Source organism: Mus caroli, unplaced genomic scaffold (genome assembly GCF_978045245.1).
Source record: "Mus caroli unplaced genomic scaffold, Mus_caroli_1 scaffold_17, whole genome shotgun sequence".
Lineage (NCBI taxonomy): Eukaryota > Metazoa > Chordata > Mammalia > Rodentia > Muridae > Mus > Mus caroli.
Genome location: NW_028227272.1, coordinates 21,665,942 through 21,686,256, shown reverse-complemented (window position 1 = coordinate 21,686,256; position 20,315 = coordinate 21,665,942). Strand labels below are relative to the sequence as shown.

Genomic DNA, 20,315 nt, shown 5'->3' with positions numbered 1-20,315 from the left:
CCCAATATTATTGACAGCTTGTTGGTCAAGTGAGTAAACAATTTGGGGGATTTGGGGATGTTCTTATCCTGTGAAGTTATACATACACTCCTATCTTTAGAAAACAATGGTGTTTTGGAGTGCTGTATACATACAGAGAATAAAGCTTTGTCACAATCATGCCTAAAACATACACACATGTGCATGCAAACATGATAGTAAAACAAATTTATTGCACTTTTAATTATTTTCTGTGACTAGACATGAACGTTTTCCTTGGAAATGCAAAAAAGAAAAAAAAGTCATCACTTTTGACATCTGGTGACAAAATGAGCTTCATCCCGTGGAGCATAGGAAGGGACTGAGTCTGCAGTAGGGGAGAAATTTAATAACACATATCCTTCTTTTCTAGCACTTCTACAGCTGCCCTTTGTACAGGACAGTTAGCAGAAATGAACAATTACCAAGGAGGCTCAATACAAAGCTTTGAATGTAGCTCTTTATGTACTTATCAAATGAGTGTAATAATTTGCTATAATTCTCCCTCCTGATTATATACAGTAGCTATTTCATTCTCTAAATAATATCTTATGCTTTTTTTTTAGAAGTTGGTTAAATTGCTTAGGAGGAGAATATTAGGCTCAGTTTCTTTGAAGGGTAATATAGTGGGTGTGACTGTATAATTATCTCTACCGGGCTTTCACCCACCACACAATGGTGTCTACTCTATCTATTGCTTTCCTGTTGAGAGCTCCAGCTAATCCCAACTAGAATGTAGGAAAATAAGGCAGCGAATTTTATTTTTAACTTAGGACTGGGAGAATAAGAGAGAAAAATACTAGGACTGATTAAATCTGTTGCATTTGCGATTTTAATTTTAAGGCGTTCCAGATCTCTGTGCTGCCAAGCAGGCACTGCGACTCCGGCCCTGCAGTGACTATTCAGTGTCCTGTTTGATGCTCCCTACCTGAGACCAACTGTCCAATGAGAGCTCTGCAGCACACAATCTTCATACTGGGCAATTGCTTCTCTACTATTTATGGAGAATATTATTTTACTTTAAATTTTAAAGATTAAATATTAAAATGGCAAATATTTCATTATAAAGATACTAAATATAAAAATATCAGTGGCTTCTAGAAAAACTAAAAACAAACAAACAAACAAACACCAAGAAAACAGGCACTTTAACAAACATAACCAGACTTCCCAGGACTCTGAAGGTACATCTGCAATTGATATTATACAAAGTGAACAAGTGGTATTTATGTATTTAGGAATACATGCACACAAAAAACCCACCCCCACCATGAACAACAAAAGCATAAAGAGGCTGTAAGTTTGAACCAGGGAGCAGAGCACAAGAAGGTTTTGAAAAAAGGAAAGGAAAGAAGGAAATGTTACAATTATAATCTCAAAAAAATTGCAAAAGGTCACACAGGAATTCTCTCTACCTAACTGCCTTAACTATAAGATGCAGAGAACTCAAGAGGCCTTGGGCGTGCTTACTCAGATATTCTTAATCACCTAACAAAGGACGGAACACTCTGCTTACTTCTGTACACTAAACGATGAAGCAGGTATAGTAATTTCATCCAGATTAGAATCAGTTCACATTACAGTAAACTCTTGAATTAGTATGGTTACTATATTACAGCAATGGAAAAATAAAACTGAAATTAAACTGAGATCATTTCAAAGCTGATTACTACAGATAAAGGTCTTTAGGGCTGGTGTAAGAACTAGAGTAAACATTTTACTAAATGTTTTTCCAACTAGAATGAGGTAAGCATGGCATGAATCTATCACCACATTATAATTCAGGACTTGTTGAAAAGCAAAGGGTGTGTGTGTCTGTATGTGTCTGTGTGTGTCTGAGTGTGTGTGTCTGTATGTGCAAATATATGTCTTTGCCTAGTATCACTGTTCCCTAATATACGGAGAGTATCAGTATTTTAAAGTATATATTGAGTTGCCAATTCATGTTTAACCATCTGAGCCATAGTGTCTTGGCTCAAAGACCATATCTGTCCACCTAATCAGGACTTTGGGTTAAATCCTTCTGTTACAATTTCCCTAACTGTAAACTACTGAAAAATGATAATCTACCATATTCTTATGAGAGATTTAACTGACAAAAGTCATTGAACATTCTCGAAAGACGTCAGATATTACTGGAAAATTTATTTAAGTATAACTTCCTAATGTAAGAACAAGTTAGCTTCAGCTGCAGAAGTGCTAAATCAGAGGACTTTATCTCACATTCTACCTGGATTATTACGGCTCATGTCCATAAGGAAGACACATCCGCTTTCACTCACTACGCAAGGCCTCTACAGTTTAAGCACATCACAAGTTACCTCTCTAATCCAAACCAAGTTGTTATCACAAACCTTCAGTGTTCCAGTGCTCCTCTTCAGGCATGCCCCTACTTTCCCCAGCAGCCTACAGGACAGGGTGCACAATACACAAAGTCACTGCACTGCACTGAACCATCACCAACGCATTCTTTCAGACACATTCTTTCTTTCCACTTACTCCATTTTCTAAGCCCTTCAAATTCTTCAAAAAGCTGGGAGCACCAATCTTTTATACACATCTTACACTTAAAACTATGGGACCTTGAGCCAACTTGGCATGAGCCCACTGTCTAGCTTAACTGTGGCAAACTCTCTGACCTATCCACCAGGATATAACCTGTAGCTAGCCCTTTCTGTGACCTCATAGAGGGCACAGTCACACATACCCGGAGGGAAGACAGACTCTACCCACAAAGCTACTGTACACCTACAGATATCTTGAACTACTTTGAGTCTCAGCACACTTTTTCACAGCAAAGCACTTCCTTCTCCATTCCACATACTTCCAGACTACAAACGTCACCCTAATCTTTTAGAAGAGACTTCTCAAAGACCTCCTCAGCTTGACAAGATTCACCTTCCTGAGCTTCCGACATAAACACAAAGGAACTGCAACTGTCCCTTGGCACTTGCTTTATCACGGCACAGAACATTGTTAGTGTAAATGCCATTACAAGTTGCGTTTTATGTCTAGCACATACAATGTCTCTAGCTCATGGCAGGTCCTCAATAAATCCTTGTTAATGTATTGATCAAGTCTTAAAAGCTCATTTGATTTACAGAAGTAAAAGTAAAAAGTATTGCACCCTGAAAATACAACCAAATGAATAAACAAAAGCCTTAGTTATTAAATTATCTCCCTATAGATTAATTTCTCAAATCTTTTTTTGTGTTTGACTCTACTCTTGAGCCTGGCTGTCGAGGTTCCCAATTATGCTTGGTACTATGCAAGAAAAACTATAGTTCTGCTTCCTGCAAAGGACTAATTTATATCAAGACTTTCCATAGGTAAAATAGTAGTAATATCACAAATATGTATAGCTACAAGATTTACTCCAACTGCTTCCTCAAGGGGAGAGAACTAATACCAGTAGACTATCAAAGGCAGGCCTTCTCCTTTGCATCATCATTACCTCCTAACATAAATCCTGTAATCTCTGAAATTAGGAGTAGGGATATGAGCAAAGTCCTGATGATGGTGTAAACCCTATATGTAGAAAATATAGGTCACCAATTGTTTTAATTTTTCTAATTGTGTGTGTTATGCCTGTGTACCGTGTGCCTTTTTGAAGCATGTGCAGGCAAGAAGAGGACATCAGATCTGCTTCTGGAGTTAACATCAGTTGGGAGATATTATGTGAGTACTGGGAATACAACCTGTGTTCTCAGGAAAAGCAGCCCATTCTCTTAATGTTTGAGCCACCTTTCTAGCGCCAAGGATTTATATTCATTAGCAGAGAAACAGAAATGCCTTGGTATGATGTGAAATGTCTTATTTCAAGGCAGAAGTGAAATTTCCAAAGAGCAAGTGTCAAAAGAAGTAATACAAAGAATTATAGGAGTTGACAAACCACAATGATTTCACTAATGAAATCATTCCATGGGGTATAAAGAATATTCACTTAAGGATTAGTAGCATTAGAAATTTGGATTTAAAAAGTTTGAAACTTTAAAAAGTACTCTAAAACTGACATTGAAGTATGAAACACAAGTAGATATTAGTAATACTATGTGACATTATAAAACCAGGGAAATCTGAGACCTAGGTGAACAGTACAGAAGATACAGGGAAAAAAACCACCACAATCTAGATATTTTAGTTGTGTGCTCTATGGAAAGTCCTCTAGGGTTTCTCAAATAAAACCTAGAGACAGTACAGTAATAAAAAAGAGGATAGGTATAGGTGCTTTTCAGCTATAAATATGGTGCCTTATATGTCACCAGTAATAGCAGTAATACTCTATTGTGGTAGGCATTATGATAAGAACCATAAACACTACACATGATGCTTGGGGTTATATGAATGCATCTGTGTTTTTAACATGAAGAAAGAAATGATGGTGCTAACTTACCTAATTGGTTTCAATCTCTCAGAAACTGACATTAAAAATGTAGATGCTGGGAATTCAAGAGATGGCTAAGTAGCTAAAAGCACTTGCTCCTCTTATAGTTGACCAGGGTTTGATTCCTAGAACCCAATGGCAACTCACAGAGCATCTGTAACTCCAGTTCCAGGAGACCTGATGCACTCCTCTGGCCTTGAAAGGCACCAGGAACACAGGTTGTGCACAGACATACGGGTAGGCAAACCATTCATATACACAGATTTAACAGAATTAACTTACAAATAAAATGTAGATACCTCAAAGAATAAGGACACGGTATTACATATTCATTATTCCTAACAACCATAGGAGATAGGATCTATGAACAGCTCCATTTTTACGATGTGGAAATACAGGACCAGAGAGGTAAATATGTAAGAGAACATGGAAATTATGTTTAGAAAACTATAAAAGAGACTCATGCAGCGTGAGAGCTACAACTTTTTGGGAAGTCCATTAAGGCACCAAGAGTAGAGTTGCCAAGAGAAATGACTGTGATGCATGCGGCCAAGCCTGACAACCTGAGTCCGACTTTTGCCACAGACATGGTACGCCATCACAAGTTGTCCTCTGAGCTTCATGGTTGCCACTTCACTTATTCACGAGCAAACAGAATAAGTACATTTAAAATGTAACAAAACCGGGGAAAATTAGAATGAGTCAGGAGTCAGGGTTTCTTCTATTTACTGCACGGTGGTTAGAGTCCTGACAGTTCAAAAGGCAAAGTGCTAGGAATATACATTTTTTCAAAAATGGCAGTTTTAAAAGATGCACTTTTTCAAAATAGTCTTGTATCAGAAAGAGTTGTCTCAAACTTACCAAAACTGCCTCCTGAGTCCTGCTCCCATACCTGAAAATCTCGATATATGGCATTCTAAATTCTATGTGAAAATCTAGCCTATACATTAGGAGACGCATAGTTTACATTGCCCTGAGAATCTGCACACAATCAGCTGAGAAGCAGCAGCAGGGTGTGGAGCTCCAGCATCTCCTTATCCAAACATTAGATAGCTCGGGTACTGAGAGTGTAAGGCAGGAGATGCTTTGTACAATTACCACCAAAGGGGACAAACGTCAGTCCTATCTATTCTACAACAACACTACTCACACAGAGATTCTTTCAAAGGCCATTAATTCCTAAGCCCTTGGTGTCACCATGAAGCTCCATGTGCACCATCACTTCACAGGACAAAAGTTAAATCATGCTTTGTGACAAGGAAATCGGTCCACACTGAGAAGGAGCCAGTGCTTCTCAGGAAAGGCATTTCTATGTATTTGCTAAAAGAAAATGCTTAAAAAAACAACAAACTTGAAGTATGGTAGAGTTCCTTTTGAAACATTTATGCCTGAATGTTTCTTTATTTTACATCTGACGTTTTATTTTTTATTATTTAAATTCCTTAAATTAGGAGGAGACATTATGGATTTTTTATGTTTTATTAAGAAAAAAAGGAAAGATCATTATCAAGAATTTTAAAAAACAGTTTGAAATTTAATAGTCAGAGAACCAGGAAGCCTGATGTGGGACTGTGTCTTGCAGCAATAACAGAGCTGGACCAATGAAATGTTAACAACATGTATGCATAAGAGTAACAATTAACATCACAATGGGAGAAGGCACAGGGACCAGCCACTAGATGAAAACTCCAGGCAATTAACAACTGCTACATGGAGAAGAGGGCTTACCTCTTTGTTGATTATCCAATACCAATGGTCTAATATACATGCAAGCAAAACTGAATGAACTCAGCAGGCTGTATCTAAAATGTATTCATTTACATGTGTAAGTAAAAACAATGGTCAAAATAGGGGGTGCATTTAGAAATGGGTAATATGGGGGTAGGACTTGAGGGGAAGAAAAGGAGAAGAAAAGCAATATAATTATATTTTAATTAAATAAAAATTATATATGAAAGCTTTTAAAAAGTAATCAAAGCACTAATGTGTTAATTGCTGTGGTAATACACAGCATTTTTCAAAAAATTGTGTATATATATATATATATATATATATATATATACATGAATGATTCACATATTTCAAAGTATATCGCCACTTTGAAGGAATGTTGTGCAAGGACACAAAAGGTTTCTTGTCACATATATCCAGATATGCATGTATTTAGAAGCACATATTCTACCCATATGGGATTCCCACTTAACAGAGAGAAGAAAATGCCAAAAGACTTCCTTGCTAGGGTCTCAGTATATGAACCTCCACTAAGCTCCTTTGAACAGTGCTTTTATGATTAGTAAAAGGAGGAACTTATTTTGTTATCCCTTATAGAAGCTATTAAGATGTGGATTTTATTTGAAAGGCAGGCCCCTGTAGGGATCTCTTAAAAATCATAATCTCATCTTAGAGGCTATTTTGGTCAAGAACCATAGATTAGCCACTACCTAACAGCACTCACCTTTAGACTATTTAGCATGTGTGGATAATACTGCAGTGAACAGGACAAGGCTGACAGTGATACTGTCCTCCAGGCCCCTTGACCTTTGTAGTAAAAGATGATGAGATAACAATATTGTCCTTCCAGTAGACAGTATGAAAAAGATACCCAGTAGTTGCAATAAACCAAAAGTGCAATCTAAACACTAATGGGATCTATAGGCCAAGAGGAGAGGCAGTAGGAAACTAGGAATGTCCATTCTCTGTGCTATACAGCTAGTTAAGACATACAACCAAGGAGGAAACACGACTAAGATCTGCTTCACCCCGACTTCTCAACTTCTCCTTTCCCTGGCCCTCTGACCACTGAGAGCCACTCAGCAGAGCCCACCACTTCACCAGCCTCACATCCTCAGGGGCTAATCTGCACCCTAAGTTATAGTCACACTCCCATTGTGTTTTAGCCTTCCAAAGAGATTGCATGAAGTTAGATATTTCCACTGTCCTCTCACATATTACTATGATTAAGGTCCAGAAGGAAACTTCTTGGATCTTTACAATGAAGAATCATCCTGTCTATGCTTCCCCCATTGGTCACAGGAGAAGTGACATTCACCTCTTAGTAGATCTGAGAGGACATAGGGCAGCCGACGTTCAGCCCTTGGCAGGCAGACATTGACTCCAGCCTACATCATGCTCCTCTCTGTTTCCCTAAATTCTAAAATATACAAGAGGCAATCTTATGCCAGGAGAGAACTTCAGGGCACTTGTGCTGCTGTAAGGAAGGGAAGGCTACATATGTAGAAATAAAGCAGTAGTTTTCCCCTTGGGCTCAAGGCCACATCCCTGTGTTTCTGATAGTGACAGCCTTACACATTGACACCATCTGCCTGAAGTCTCTATTTATAGACATAGGTGGAGACCTATGTGTTCTATTTTCTGAAGTCACAACAATGAACATTCTGCTAAAATTTGTTCATCTGTATTTCATACTGTTTTCTGCTAACCTTAAATTAGAGACAGTGCCATCGTGCTTTGAATTGGTTCAGAGCATTGAGAAAGAAAGGAGACTCAGGACAGAACTGATCATGACATCCTGTCATGGGACTCACCGCCAGCATTTAGCAGATGTGTGCATTCCATGTTGCCAAGAGTCCATCTACACTGCCTTGGCATCTCGCTCACCAGCCTTCCCGATCCACATAGAACGCTAGAACACTGCTCCCTATGCAGCAGACTCTCCTTTTCCTTTGCTTAGTCTCCTTAATAACAATCAGTGTCTGCGATGCACCCCTCCTCTGTCCAGGAATACATCGTGGAAGAAAATCTGTCCCATCCTGTTCTTGACTCTTAAGTGTCTTCTCTAAACCTTGCTTCTCACTGCCTCCCTTCTCTTCACACCCTGTCAGGGCCTTCACTTCCAGAAGGCTTGCTTTTCCACAGAACAAAGGCAGAGGAAATTTATCTTTGCTGTCCTCCCCTTTTCATTATAGAAAATCCAAAGCTCAAAAAGAACTAAGTTGGCAGAAATTTCTATTATTAAATGAGACATTGAATGTAAGTTTCTGAAAGTATTTTGTTTACCTGACTCTTAAATCTTCAAAACAATCAATTTAACCAAGTTTGGAGTCTAACTATGATGAAGGAGCAGGCAAAATGTAAAGTTTCCTCCACCCCCATGGTTCTATTCAAGAGAAGAACCTCGGAACACTGTTTGTTTATTTAAATAAATATATTAGTCACAGCCCTGTGATAGGTAATTCTGAACTCTAGTCACAAGTAATTGGATTGGAGACTACAGCAAAACCTGAGCAGATAACTATGGACTGTGTTGGAGGATGAATACCTTCCCAATTTGTACTGGAGAAGAACCAGCTAAAATAATGGCCTTAGTGCTTCTGGCATCCGAGTGTAAGTATCCAGAGAAAAATAACCAGGGACAGTGATGAACTGGGTAAGCTGGAGATAGTATGAAGAAGCCAGACGGCCCTAGAGGAAAAGCTTCCTTATCTCCACAAGAAAAATAAAGAGAACTACCAATAGGAAGAAGGAAAGAGGAGTGAGGGAGCTAACTAAACCCTAGTCCAGTAGGGACCACTCAGCATGGAAACCTTGGAAGTTTATCTGAGATAACCAAATTGGCTATGTTGGGCCTTCAATCATATCCTGAACCTCCATGAGACCAGGTGTTCTAATACTTTGTTCTTTTCCCTTCTTTAGACAAAGAGGAAATCTACTATAAATGTTCACCATCCAACATCATCTTCACCTCTAGAGCCCTGGCCAGACTTAACTAAAACAAACCTGATAAATATTTCTTTATTCTAATAAAATGTAGACAAACAGGATTCTGAATCATATGGTTTCTGATGGTTTTAACAATGAATAGATTTATCAGTGAATAAAATATGAAATAGAGGGATGGCATGAGTGTTCCTACCTCCAATATAAACATCTAGAATGATGAAGTAATCGGGGTGGCTTGGGAGAGGAGGTCACTTTCTAGAACTTGATACCTCAATACTGAGAATTCAAGTGTGTGTATGTGTGTGTGTGTGTTTCACTTTTTAATAGTTCTTTGTAATTTCACATCATTCCACTCATTGACCCCTCCCCTCAGACTCACCTTCAACCCTTACACCCTACCCTGTCCCCCCCAATAGAAAATAACTATCGTGTGTGTAAGCTGTAGTGGGTCACAGCGTGTCCCACGGTGTACTATTTTGTCCACACTTCTTTGCTTGCAAATGTTCATTGCAATAAATCACTGGTCTGGTTTGAGGCCTCTGACTTCTGCTACACTAGCAATACTGGAAGCTCACTGGGACTCCTCTCAGATGTCCTGTTGTTGCCCCATGTCATGGAGTTCTCTTATGGTTTTGGATCTGTAGGACTAAATCCTTCAATCCACTCTGTGAGTTCATCAATAGGGTAGACATTGGGGAGTGCCAATTCAAAGCCCTGGATATGGGACTATGAGAGGTATCTGAGGTGGTCAGCCTGACAGCTCTCATGCAACATCCTACTGGGCAAGCTCTCCTTCCTTGAGATGACATGACAGGCCCATCCTGTGTTACAGACAGTAAAGGCAGAGCTAGCTCTCCTGCTCCAATGAATGGGATCAAATCACTCACAACTACCACAACCAGAGCCAGCTTTACTGTGCTTCCTGGGGACAGGGGGGAGTGTAGGGACAACTCTCCCAAGTACCTCAGCTGGCTAGGGGGAAGGGGCAGCTCTCCTGCTTTCATGCCCCCAGGCCTAGTTCTCCCAGGATTTGCAGTGAAATGTGAGGTCAGTTCTTCACAGCCCTAAGACATCAACATGTTCTAGGATGGCATACCAGATCAGAGATGTCCCTCTGGCCTTTGGTGCTAATAGACTCCTGCTGCTAGAGGGTCGTGGACCCGAATATGAATCCGGGTGGCAGCACAGGTCACAACTCCAATATGGTTCCAGGTGACATCAGGGTTTACTTACATCTGTCTGTTCTTCACTGCTCTCAAGTCTCCAATTTTAAGATCTTTCTGTTTCTCTTTCTCTTCCATTTCTCCACCAGTTACTTGCACCTCTTAGTGGTGTCTGGAGTGTCTGGGGTTTTCTCAGGAGTAGTCTCAGGAGTGCTATGGATTATGGCACCAGGTAGGGGTCCTTTTGGGCATGGAATGTCGCATGGGCCTGCTCAGCAACCGACTGAGGGCCACCTCAGGCTAACGTGGGGGTCATCTCACGCTATGGTGCTGTCCAGGTGCCAAGGTGCTGGGCTGGAGCTCATTTGTGCTCACTTCTTACCTGGGCCACCCATGTGGCCCCAAGTGTGGGTCATCTGACTCAGCTCACTTTTGCTGAGCCTTAAGAAGCCCAAGGTGGGGTTCATCTCAAATGTGTATTTTTAAAGTCTGATTAGGTTCAACACTTCTTCAATACCAAAGAATCAGTTCAAAGTATCGTTCATAGAAGTGATGCATTAACATTTTTTAATTATGATAGATATTTCTACTGTATAAGCTCCTTGTTCTATGTGGAGTGATGACTTTTAAATAAACAAAACTATTACAATAATGCTCTACCCCTCTTCCACAGACAGTTTTTCTATTGGGATCACAGTGCTTTGGAAGATAACCTCCTTTGCCACAACCATCTGTTTAGAGAAGTGCCTGGCTTGGTCTGAACAAGACATTCCCAAGCATGCAACTGAGTAGAAGCCTGGGTAGATAAAATGAGCTAACTCGAGGACTGCACTGTTGGTGATGTTCCAATCCAACACCAAATTCATGGCTACACAGAAGCAGACAAGCAACGATGTTCCTCTTCACATTTTATACAACTAGGAGAAGATGACACCCAGAAAGATGATACATTAAATAATATTATAGTTTGAATTAAGAGGTTCTGGATAAGCATTAAAACTTTCATCCAGATTCCTTCTGACAAGGACAGAAGGGAAAGAGTAAATCAGAATGTAGACAATAGCAACATTTTACATACTCAACGGTATGTATTATGTCTATTATGAACATATCAATCCATTACAAATGGCCACTAGTTAGTACCTCAGTGAGTAGAGTTTGTGGGAACAGTGGGGTGTGAGAAATAGACTTTTCTGTTCTCTATTTATTCTCAAATACTCTAATGTAAAAAGTACTGAGTATGTCATACAAACATATGTCTTAATAAAGCTAAAAACAGGATATTCACAAAGTGCACTAATACATCACATAAGGGATCAATGAGTGGTCCTGCCAGAGCACATGAGACTGGAACAGGGATGAGGTAAACTCTGCCACTCAGAATTAGGACTTGACATGGCTCAGTCCACTTGAGTCTGAGTAGGATGTGCCTTTCTGGCAAGCCAGCATGGAGCTGCAGCCACGTAACAGAAAACTGATCTGTATATTGCCAGCTACCATGTAAACCTCAACAACTTTATAACTATTCCTCAGATCTTCTGACCTCCCAAATGCTCTGGAAGAGAAACGGCTAAGTTATGATAATAGATCATTTGTTTTCAACTCCACCATTTGAGCCATACGGTTTATCTCCTCTGTATTCTTTTACTAGGGTCTGAAATTAAAACAAACATCAAACAAGGCCGTAGGATTTTATTTTATCTGCCACATATTGCTGTCATTAAACACACTTGAAATGAGTGGGTTTAGTTCAAGTAAAGCTGCTTCTTCCCGAAACTCAACAAACACGAAGGGGGAGAAAAGGAAGTGCGTGTTGAATTCAGAAGTGGAGCACGTTACATTTCAAGGAGATCCATCTGGCAGGCTGACGTGGTAATAAGTTCCTGTAATTGTCAGGTCAGGCAGATTACAGATCCAGGCTGTCAATTCTTCAGCTGAAGTTTTATTTTGTTATTGGTAGCTCATTAAAACACACACCCAAAATACTGCTTGTTATTCTGTATGAGAAAACTGTCTTCTTTCCTCCTTGGCACTGATGAAGAAGGGCAGAATGTGCTCCTCTAAGGACTGATCACTGAATTTTATCCACAGGGATTCCACAGTGCAGAAGTTCAAGAAAGAACGCAGAGTACCATCTCATAGACAACTTCAGCCCAGAAGAAGGATGGCAACTTGTGACCCCAGGTGACACTCAAGAGAGTGAATGGTGCTGGAATGCATGATTGCTCTCTGCTAATTTTCAAATACACAAATCCACTTGTTCAGTCTATAGTCTATGCACTTTGAATCATCTCTAGATTATTTACAATGAGCAATGGGATAGGAAAGCTACATAAGCAGTTGGGATTTGACAGATGCAGAACAACAGGAAACAAGTGTGTACTCACCAAGGACAAGTACAGCCTTTAACTCACAGCCCACGTGGTTGAAGTGACAGATTAGGAACCGAGAGAAACAAAGTTTGTGTTAGAGAACGACGGAAAAGCAGACTTTCTCATAGACTTAAGGAAGGACTGGAAGATTCTACTTCATTTCCAGGTAAGAAAATGCAGGTTTCCTTAAGAAGTGACACACATTCATCTTTTATTGTTTTTGAGTTCTAGTAGGGTTCAACTCTGAGAAAATTGCCTGCATAAAATCCAGGTGCCCCAGCATTGATTAGGATATATGGAAAAAATGATTTCAACTCTTAACTGATTTCTTTACATCCAAACATGGATAAGAATGCCCTTGTCTCCAGAGGAACTTCAGAGGCAACAGGTAAATGACAATTTGCAAACTGCAATTACTAGTTAAATGTACTGAATTATGTTTATCAAGCAGGAAACTTAGTCCTTAAAGGTAGGACTTCTACATTAGCCAGACACTAACCATTATGGTGAAACCACATACTCTAGGGAGAGAACCTATGCTCTTGTGAAGGATCACATCCAAAGATGTAGGTCTGTGTGATCCATCTGGAATACAGATGCACCTCTTTAATTCCTCTGGCTGGAATACAGACATGCCTTTTGTACTCACCTGTAATCCCAAACAATGAGGATCAATTAAGGAGCAGACAAAGAGATGAATCAAAGATCTGATAGAATGAGGAAGAGATAGAATATGCCCAACTCTCAGGGAAAAAAAGCTATTTAAGAGCAGCACAGGGAGACTGAAAGTGTCAGTCGGCTCTGTTCAGTGCAACATTGCAGTGCAGTGCTCCAGGGTCTACTAGGGTGCAATGCAGTGAGTACTGTACAGTGAGGGTACAGTGAGTGCAATGCAATATATGGGGTTCTGTGAGTGGGTGTGGAGTTCAGGGCAGCACGGCAATGGTGAGTGTAGTGAGATTCAATAGAGTGAGTACAGTGGAGTGCACTGAATGTGGTGCAGTGCAGTGCATACAGCAGAGTGCTGTGAGTACAGTGAAGTGGAGTGCAGTGCAGCAGGGATGCAGTGGGTGGAGTGTGGTGAGTGCGGTGAATATGGTGAAATGGAGTGCAGTTGGGGTGCAGTAAGTGCAGTGCAGGGAGTACGGTGGAGTCCAGTTTGTTCCTCAGTCCCTGCACATCAGCAGAGGCAGCTGAAGCCAGAGAATGAGAAAGAGCCAGATAACTATAACAAATTGCCAGTTAGTTTGAGGCCAAGCAATTTAGTGAGAAGCTGAGAGAAGCCAGATTGAATCAGTCAGCTTGGAGTTTGAGCCACAACAGCTGAGTTGAACCAGCTAGCCAGATTTCAGAAAGAATTAGAAAGGGTGACTGTATTTAGCAGTAAGCCTCAAAGATGACACTTATATCAAGTGAATAAAAGTTACTTTTACATAACGTCTTCTTCTTAAAAAGGAAGGAAAGAAAAGAAAGGGACTTCCTTTTTGGAACATCTAAAGCCTAAGGGCATGGTCCTGAACAATCTACACAGATCGAGAGACCTAATTCATAGGACTGCCATTGAAAGATGAAGAAGCTGACATAAGAGCTGACATAGGCCAAATAGTAGGTTAATGTCAGAGACAGGGTTTGAGGGCAGGTCTGCAGGATCTCATTTTAGATGCATACTACTATGGTACATTCAGTAGAAGACAAGGAAGCCACAGAAGTATAATGAACATACAAACCAACTAGTGCCACAGTGTGACAGAGAATGCCATGGAACCCACTGCCTCAGTAGATTGGAATCAACTCAAGTGATTATTGCAGACCCCTTTTGCTGTCTCATTAGTGACTTGGAAAGAACTTTGGTGGTACCATAATTCAGAGAGAGTCGAGAGGAGTCTGGACCAAAGAGGGCAGGGAAAATGCATCAACAGGGTGTCACTGGGAGGACTATGAGACTTCCTCCATGCATTCTCACCCCTAACTCTGACCTCCTTAAAAAAAACAAAAAACAAAAACAAAAACAAACAACAAAAAAAAACAAACCAAAGCAGATGTTCTGTCTTGCATATCAGGGAAACTAGGATCTAGAGATATAAAGTATCCTCCTCCCCTCCCCCCCTGCCCCCGCCAGCAATCCCACTGCCTTTGAGTGGTAGGATAAGTATTTAAGTCTAGGTACAAGAGAGAGAACAAGGGTACTTTATGTTTGCCCCTGGTAGGTGCTATTCAACAAGCAGGCCAGCAGACAAAAAGGTCTCAGGGCCTGAGAGGAGGAGGTCATGAAAGCAGCTATGGACAGCCAGCAGGCAAAGAAGAAAATGGTTTGTGGAACACTGCTACATTCATAGTTTCTAAAGTGGGTTTATGGAAGAGGTGTTTTTCTTTTCTCTAATGGGAAGCTGGATGATGGTTGGTACCTTTTTTTTTTTAAAGTAAAAATACTGCTCTTCCTGGCACTAATGTAGAAAAAGAATAACCAACCATTGGCAAATGTAACTAGAGGGGTTTGTACAGAGGGGCTAAATTGAGGCCTTGACATTCAGTTTTGGGTAAAATAGTCGACTCTATGATCGTGAAAATATAAAAAGGAGAAAAAACATTCTGAAAGGCTTGTCTTACTGAACATGTACTCTATGCTCTGTCTTCAGACTTTACCACAATTCATAAGTCATAACCATCGTACTGTCCCACTGACACCTTGATCCAGAGCGTTTCCCTGTGCACTTCTGGCCCTCTTACACAGTAATCAGATCCTGAAGAAGCCATAAGGTATACAGCCACATTTAGGACTCAGTTAATAACATCATGGAGCAGCCTTATGGAATCATACATTCTGAATGTGGGAACAACGAGATGCCTCCTTCCATGATGAGGGCCACTTATAAGATGGAGACCAAGCTACATGTCATCAGAAGAAAACACTCCTTTGTCTCACTCCAGAATTCTCATCTACTACACTGGGAACCTGAGATACTGTAATTAATTAAATCACCTCTTTGTGTTGCATCTGAGAAAGTGTGGCACAGACAGAGGCAAGGATATATCGAGGTCTCCTAAGTAGATTAGTGTAGAACAGAATAGATGTAGAATTTAGTTATCTTGGTTTCATGTCTTTATATTATCGGCCTATCCATAGTATGAGCTCATTATTTAATAGTCTTTTGAAATCAAAACTACATCTTCCTTCCATTTTATTTACAAAAGAGAAGTACTGCTATTGATATAAACATGGTCATATATACAGTAGACAGAATATACTCAAACACAATTTTCATAGCCCTGTTAACTTTTACAGTCAACTTTTGATCATCAGTAAACAGGATTTTAATCAACTATCACTTGAGACAGCAAGGTATTTTATATTATTTGTGACTATTGTGAAGGATATAGTTTCCCTAAGTTGTTTCTCAGCCTGTTTATCCTTTGAGTAAGGAAGGCTACTGATATATTTGAGTTAATTTTATATTCAGCCACTTTGCTGAAGTTGTTTATAAGGTTTAGGAGTGAGTCCTCTGTTGGAAGTTTTGGGGTCACTTAAGTATAATATCATATCACTGGCAAATAGTGATATTTTGACTTCTTCCTTTCCAATTTGTATCCCTTTGACTTCCATTTGGTATCTAATGGCTATGGCTAGGACTTCAAGTACTATATTGAATAGGTAGGGAGAGAATGGGCAGCCTTGTCTAGTCCCTGATTTTAGTGAGATTGTTTCAAGTTTCTCTCTATTTAGTTTGATGTTGGCATATTGCTTTTACTATGTTTAGGTATGGGCCGTGGATTCCTGATCTTTCCAAGACTCTTATCCTGAACAGGTGTTAGATTTTGTCAAATGCTTTCTCGGCATTTAATGAGATGATCATGTGGCTTTTTTCTTTGAGTTTGTTTATATAGTGGGATACATTGATGGATTTCCATATAATGGACCATCTCTGCATTCCTGGAATGAAGCCTACTTGATCATGCTGAATGATTGTTTTGATGTGTCCTTGGATTTGGTTTGTGAAAATTTTTTTGACTTCTTTTGCATCAATATTCAGAGGGGAAATTGGTCTAAGTTCTCTTTCTTTGTTGGGTCTGTGTGGTTTAGGTATAAGCATAATTGTGGCTTCATAGAACAAACTGGGTAGTGTTCTTTCTGTTTCTATTGTGTGGAATATTTTGAAGGGAATTGATATTATTCCTTTGAAGGTCTGATAGAATTCTCCACTAAAACCATCTGGTCTTGGGCTTTTTTTTTTTGGATGGGAAACTTTTAATGATTGCTACTACTTCATTAGGGATATTGGACTGTTTAGATGGTTTATCTGATCCTGATTTAACTTAGGTACCTGGTATCTGTGAAGAAAATTGTCCATTTCATGCAGATTTTCCAGTTTTGTTGAGTATAGGCTTTTCTAGTAGGATGTGATGATTTTTTTTTTAATTTCAAAGAACCAAACCAAACAAAACCAAGCAAACCAAAAACCAGAGGTAAAAATGGCAAAATAACTATAGCCTGGCAGTTTACTGAATGTAGTCTATTTTTAAAACAGAGAAAAGCTAATTAGGTCACAGAAGTTCAGACAACAGCATGTGTTGAAGCAGGGCCCTGCCCTGGGGTCTGACACTGTGGCCACTTGCACTGAATGATCACTTAGCACCTCAGGCTCATCCAGACAAATCAAAAAACGATAAAAGCGAATAAACACTGAAGAAGAGCACAGAGAATGCCCATGCCATCTTAAACTCCACCAAAGGTCTGAACTGTATGCTTCAAATTTCAATCTTTATGGTTTTGATCATACAATACAAGTGACTGGGTCATCTTCAGAAATGTTCTTCCTAGCTTCTAGAATCTACTGTGCTTGGGGCCTCCTCCCACAGGCATATTCTTTGCCTCCAAGATCATTTCTTCGGTTGTCTCCATTGCATTAAAATCTGTCTCAGATTTTAGTCTTTAAGTGGCAAAGTTCTGAAGTTCATTCCGCTGACTCCTAACTAGACATCAAGAGGAAAGATTGACTTTGAGCCTCGAATATTCACCTATTCAGTTGAAACTGAGATTCTAACAGGACAAACAGAACATATACAAAGACAAATTCTTGATCATCTTTTCTCCCTTTCCATATATATATATATATATAAAAGAAAGAAAGAAAAAGCTAGGAATATGGCTCATTAGATAAAAGAACTTGCTTTTAAAGCCAAGAAACCTGTATTCAGACCCCCAGCAAAGGCCCAGCACTTGGAAACAAAGACATTTGGATTTCAGGAGTTCTGAGCCTATCGCTCAAAAGAAGTGAACTTCAAGTTCAAGTGACACACCTGTCTCAAAAACTAATGTTGACAAAGGTTGAAAAGACAGCTCAATGGTTAAGAGTACAGCTCAAAGGTTAAGTGCTGCTCTTGCAGAGGCCCTAGGTTCCAATCCCAGTACCCACACAGTGGCTCACACCAGAGAATTCAGTCCCAGAAGATCCAATGCAATCTTCTGAACTCTGTGGGCACCAGGCACGTAGTGTGCAGACATAAGTACAAGCAAGAAGGCAAAGCCTGCAATGCACAAAGTAAAACAACGTAGAGAAAGATATTAGGAGATACCCAATAAGCTCCTATGGTGTCCTTGTGCATGTGTGCACATACAAGCCACAAACACGAACATCCAACACCCCACCACAAACAAATAAAAGTTTAAAATAAATGTCAAAATGAAAGCACCTCTAAAAATGGAAACCAAATGCCTGTTCTTTCTGTCTGCTGGCACCTCAGTAAGTGGTTACTACTCACATCCCATCTGCCCACCATCTTGTTGATTAGGCCATCAGTCTTAGACTTGCAAACCTTTGCAGCTTTTTGTCTACAACCTGTCTCATTGATAGAGTCCTGCCAGCTTTCACATCTAGGTAGTTTGAGGCATTACTGCCTGTAGTCTGTTTTCCAGCAGGAGGCCACAATGACTAGAACAATTCTCATCAAAGCCTCCAGATGTTCTCCAGCTCCCTCTAAGGAAGACCCAGAGTCCAGAGCCCTGTGCCATGATCAGGAGCTGCTTTCTTTCTCACTGATATTTAGCATCTTGACTCACAGAGTGCAGCAACCAATCCAGGTTGCTTTCCAATCTGACCCATGCCATTGCTGGCTATAATCTGTGCCGTCTTTTCTCCTCTATCCCCCAAAATAACAAAAAAATGAAACGTGCCTGTCTGGAACATCTTTTAACATGCATCTAATAGCTTGTTTCAATACAACCTAGGTAGCTGTGCTCCAATTCCACCTCATCTTAAGTGTCTCCCCAGAAATCCCAGAAAAAAACAGCAATGACCAGACCATCCCATTCCCTCTATGTTTTACCTTCAACTTTCTCTCTACCACTTAGTTAGACTTTAGTACATAATTGTCTGCTTTTGAATCCTCTCCCACAGGAAAATGAACCCTTTAAGGACATAGATTTCACTTTATTTGTGATTGTACCCTCACCATCCAGAAAACAGTCTGACACCCAACAATGTCCACTAAGTACCTCATAAAAAGAGATAAATGATTGCTTTGGTTACTTGTCTTGCAATTCCAGAAATAAGATGTTACTAGAAGAATTTAATAGCATAAAAAGTCACATAGCAATGCAATCACCTTTAGAAGAGAGTTGCAGTTTTACTCAATAAAAGTAAAATATTATATGTTACCATAGATTTGGATTATGAGTAATAGAATATAAACCTTGGACTCAGCTGTGCTGGACTGGAATGAGAGTAAGTAGGTGATGCAGGCTTTGTTCCTGGCACTGCCCCTTGTGGGCCACGGGCAGCAGAGAGAACTCCACACATGCGGGACTTCCTACTTCTGGGATTTGGTATGAATTCAACTACCACTCATTCAAAAGATAGTGTCTCGGGGTTTGTTTACAGGATATATTTCACTGTTGTCAACTTTATTCGCAAGTTAAGAAAGGAGTCACATTTGAAATTGTGTGGCATTTCCAGAAAACATTATGCCACATCACTAACACAGAAAGTAGGCATAGAAGGTTCTTCCTCTTCACACACCAGTGGGTGTGAGATCTCATCAACTACAACATAGAAGGGAAAGTATTCAGGATGCTAAGCTCTTCCAGAAAAAAAAAAAAAAAGCATCCCATTCACACATGAAGATACATGGCAGTTTTCCTTTAATGCACGCACTTCCAATGCTTGCTACACAAGCTCGCAGATATAAGGGATGTGATAGTCTGTGTTCTCCTGAGTAGTAGAGGTGACCTTTCAAAAGGCACCCCGCCTTATCCCCCAGCCTGCAATCCCATGGAGAGCAAAGCCAGCTTGCTATTATGCAGTAACATTTCTGTGATCAGATACAGTGTGGGCTCTACAATTCTATCTGTGTCAAGACATTTTCACACAAGTGACTCATTCGGTAGAGGCTCCTGCAGGGCACATCACACTCACACCTTCTCTTTTGAGGTTGAGCCCACCTCAGGAGAGTTAAAGAGAACATCCTGTTTAGCTGCTTTGCTCTGCAACACAACAGTGTAATTGGACTTGACTTAACAATACATCTTTTCTTCCATTATCTATCACAAAAATCTTTCCATCTATTTCTGTTCTACAGCTCATATGTATGACAAGTCAGTCTGAGACAAGCATACATGTTAATCATCTATTCTTACATTAAAGGCACGAGGAAACAGAGACGATGATTAGACTTCCTAAATATGTTCACAATCCCAGAGAGAAT

General features: G+C 40.0%; 1 protein-coding gene across 13 annotated transcripts in view; it reads right to left on the bottom strand.

The window, feature by feature from the left end:
- Positions 1 to 20,315, bottom strand: part of Lpp (LIM domain containing preferred translocation partner in lipoma) — a 608,013-nt gene that overhangs the window by 266,065 nt on the left and 321,633 nt on the right. Inside the window, exons 1-2 of one of the 13 annotated variants that reach the window (XM_021185106.3) lie at positions 2,518 to 2,758; positions 2,373 to 2,424 (exon numbers count right to left, since the gene is read on the bottom strand). The exons of 11 other annotated variants lie outside the window; for them this stretch is intronic. In XM_021185106.3, the coding sequence (XP_021040765.1) occupies positions 2,373 to 2,424; positions 2,518 to 2,522 (57 nt within the window). In that variant the 5' untranslated portion in view covers positions 2,523 to 2,758. Of the gene's footprint in view, positions 1 to 2,372; positions 2,425 to 2,517; positions 2,759 to 20,315 lie in introns of those variants that run through there. One more of the 13 variants, XM_021185107.3, reaches the window with a different exon arrangement.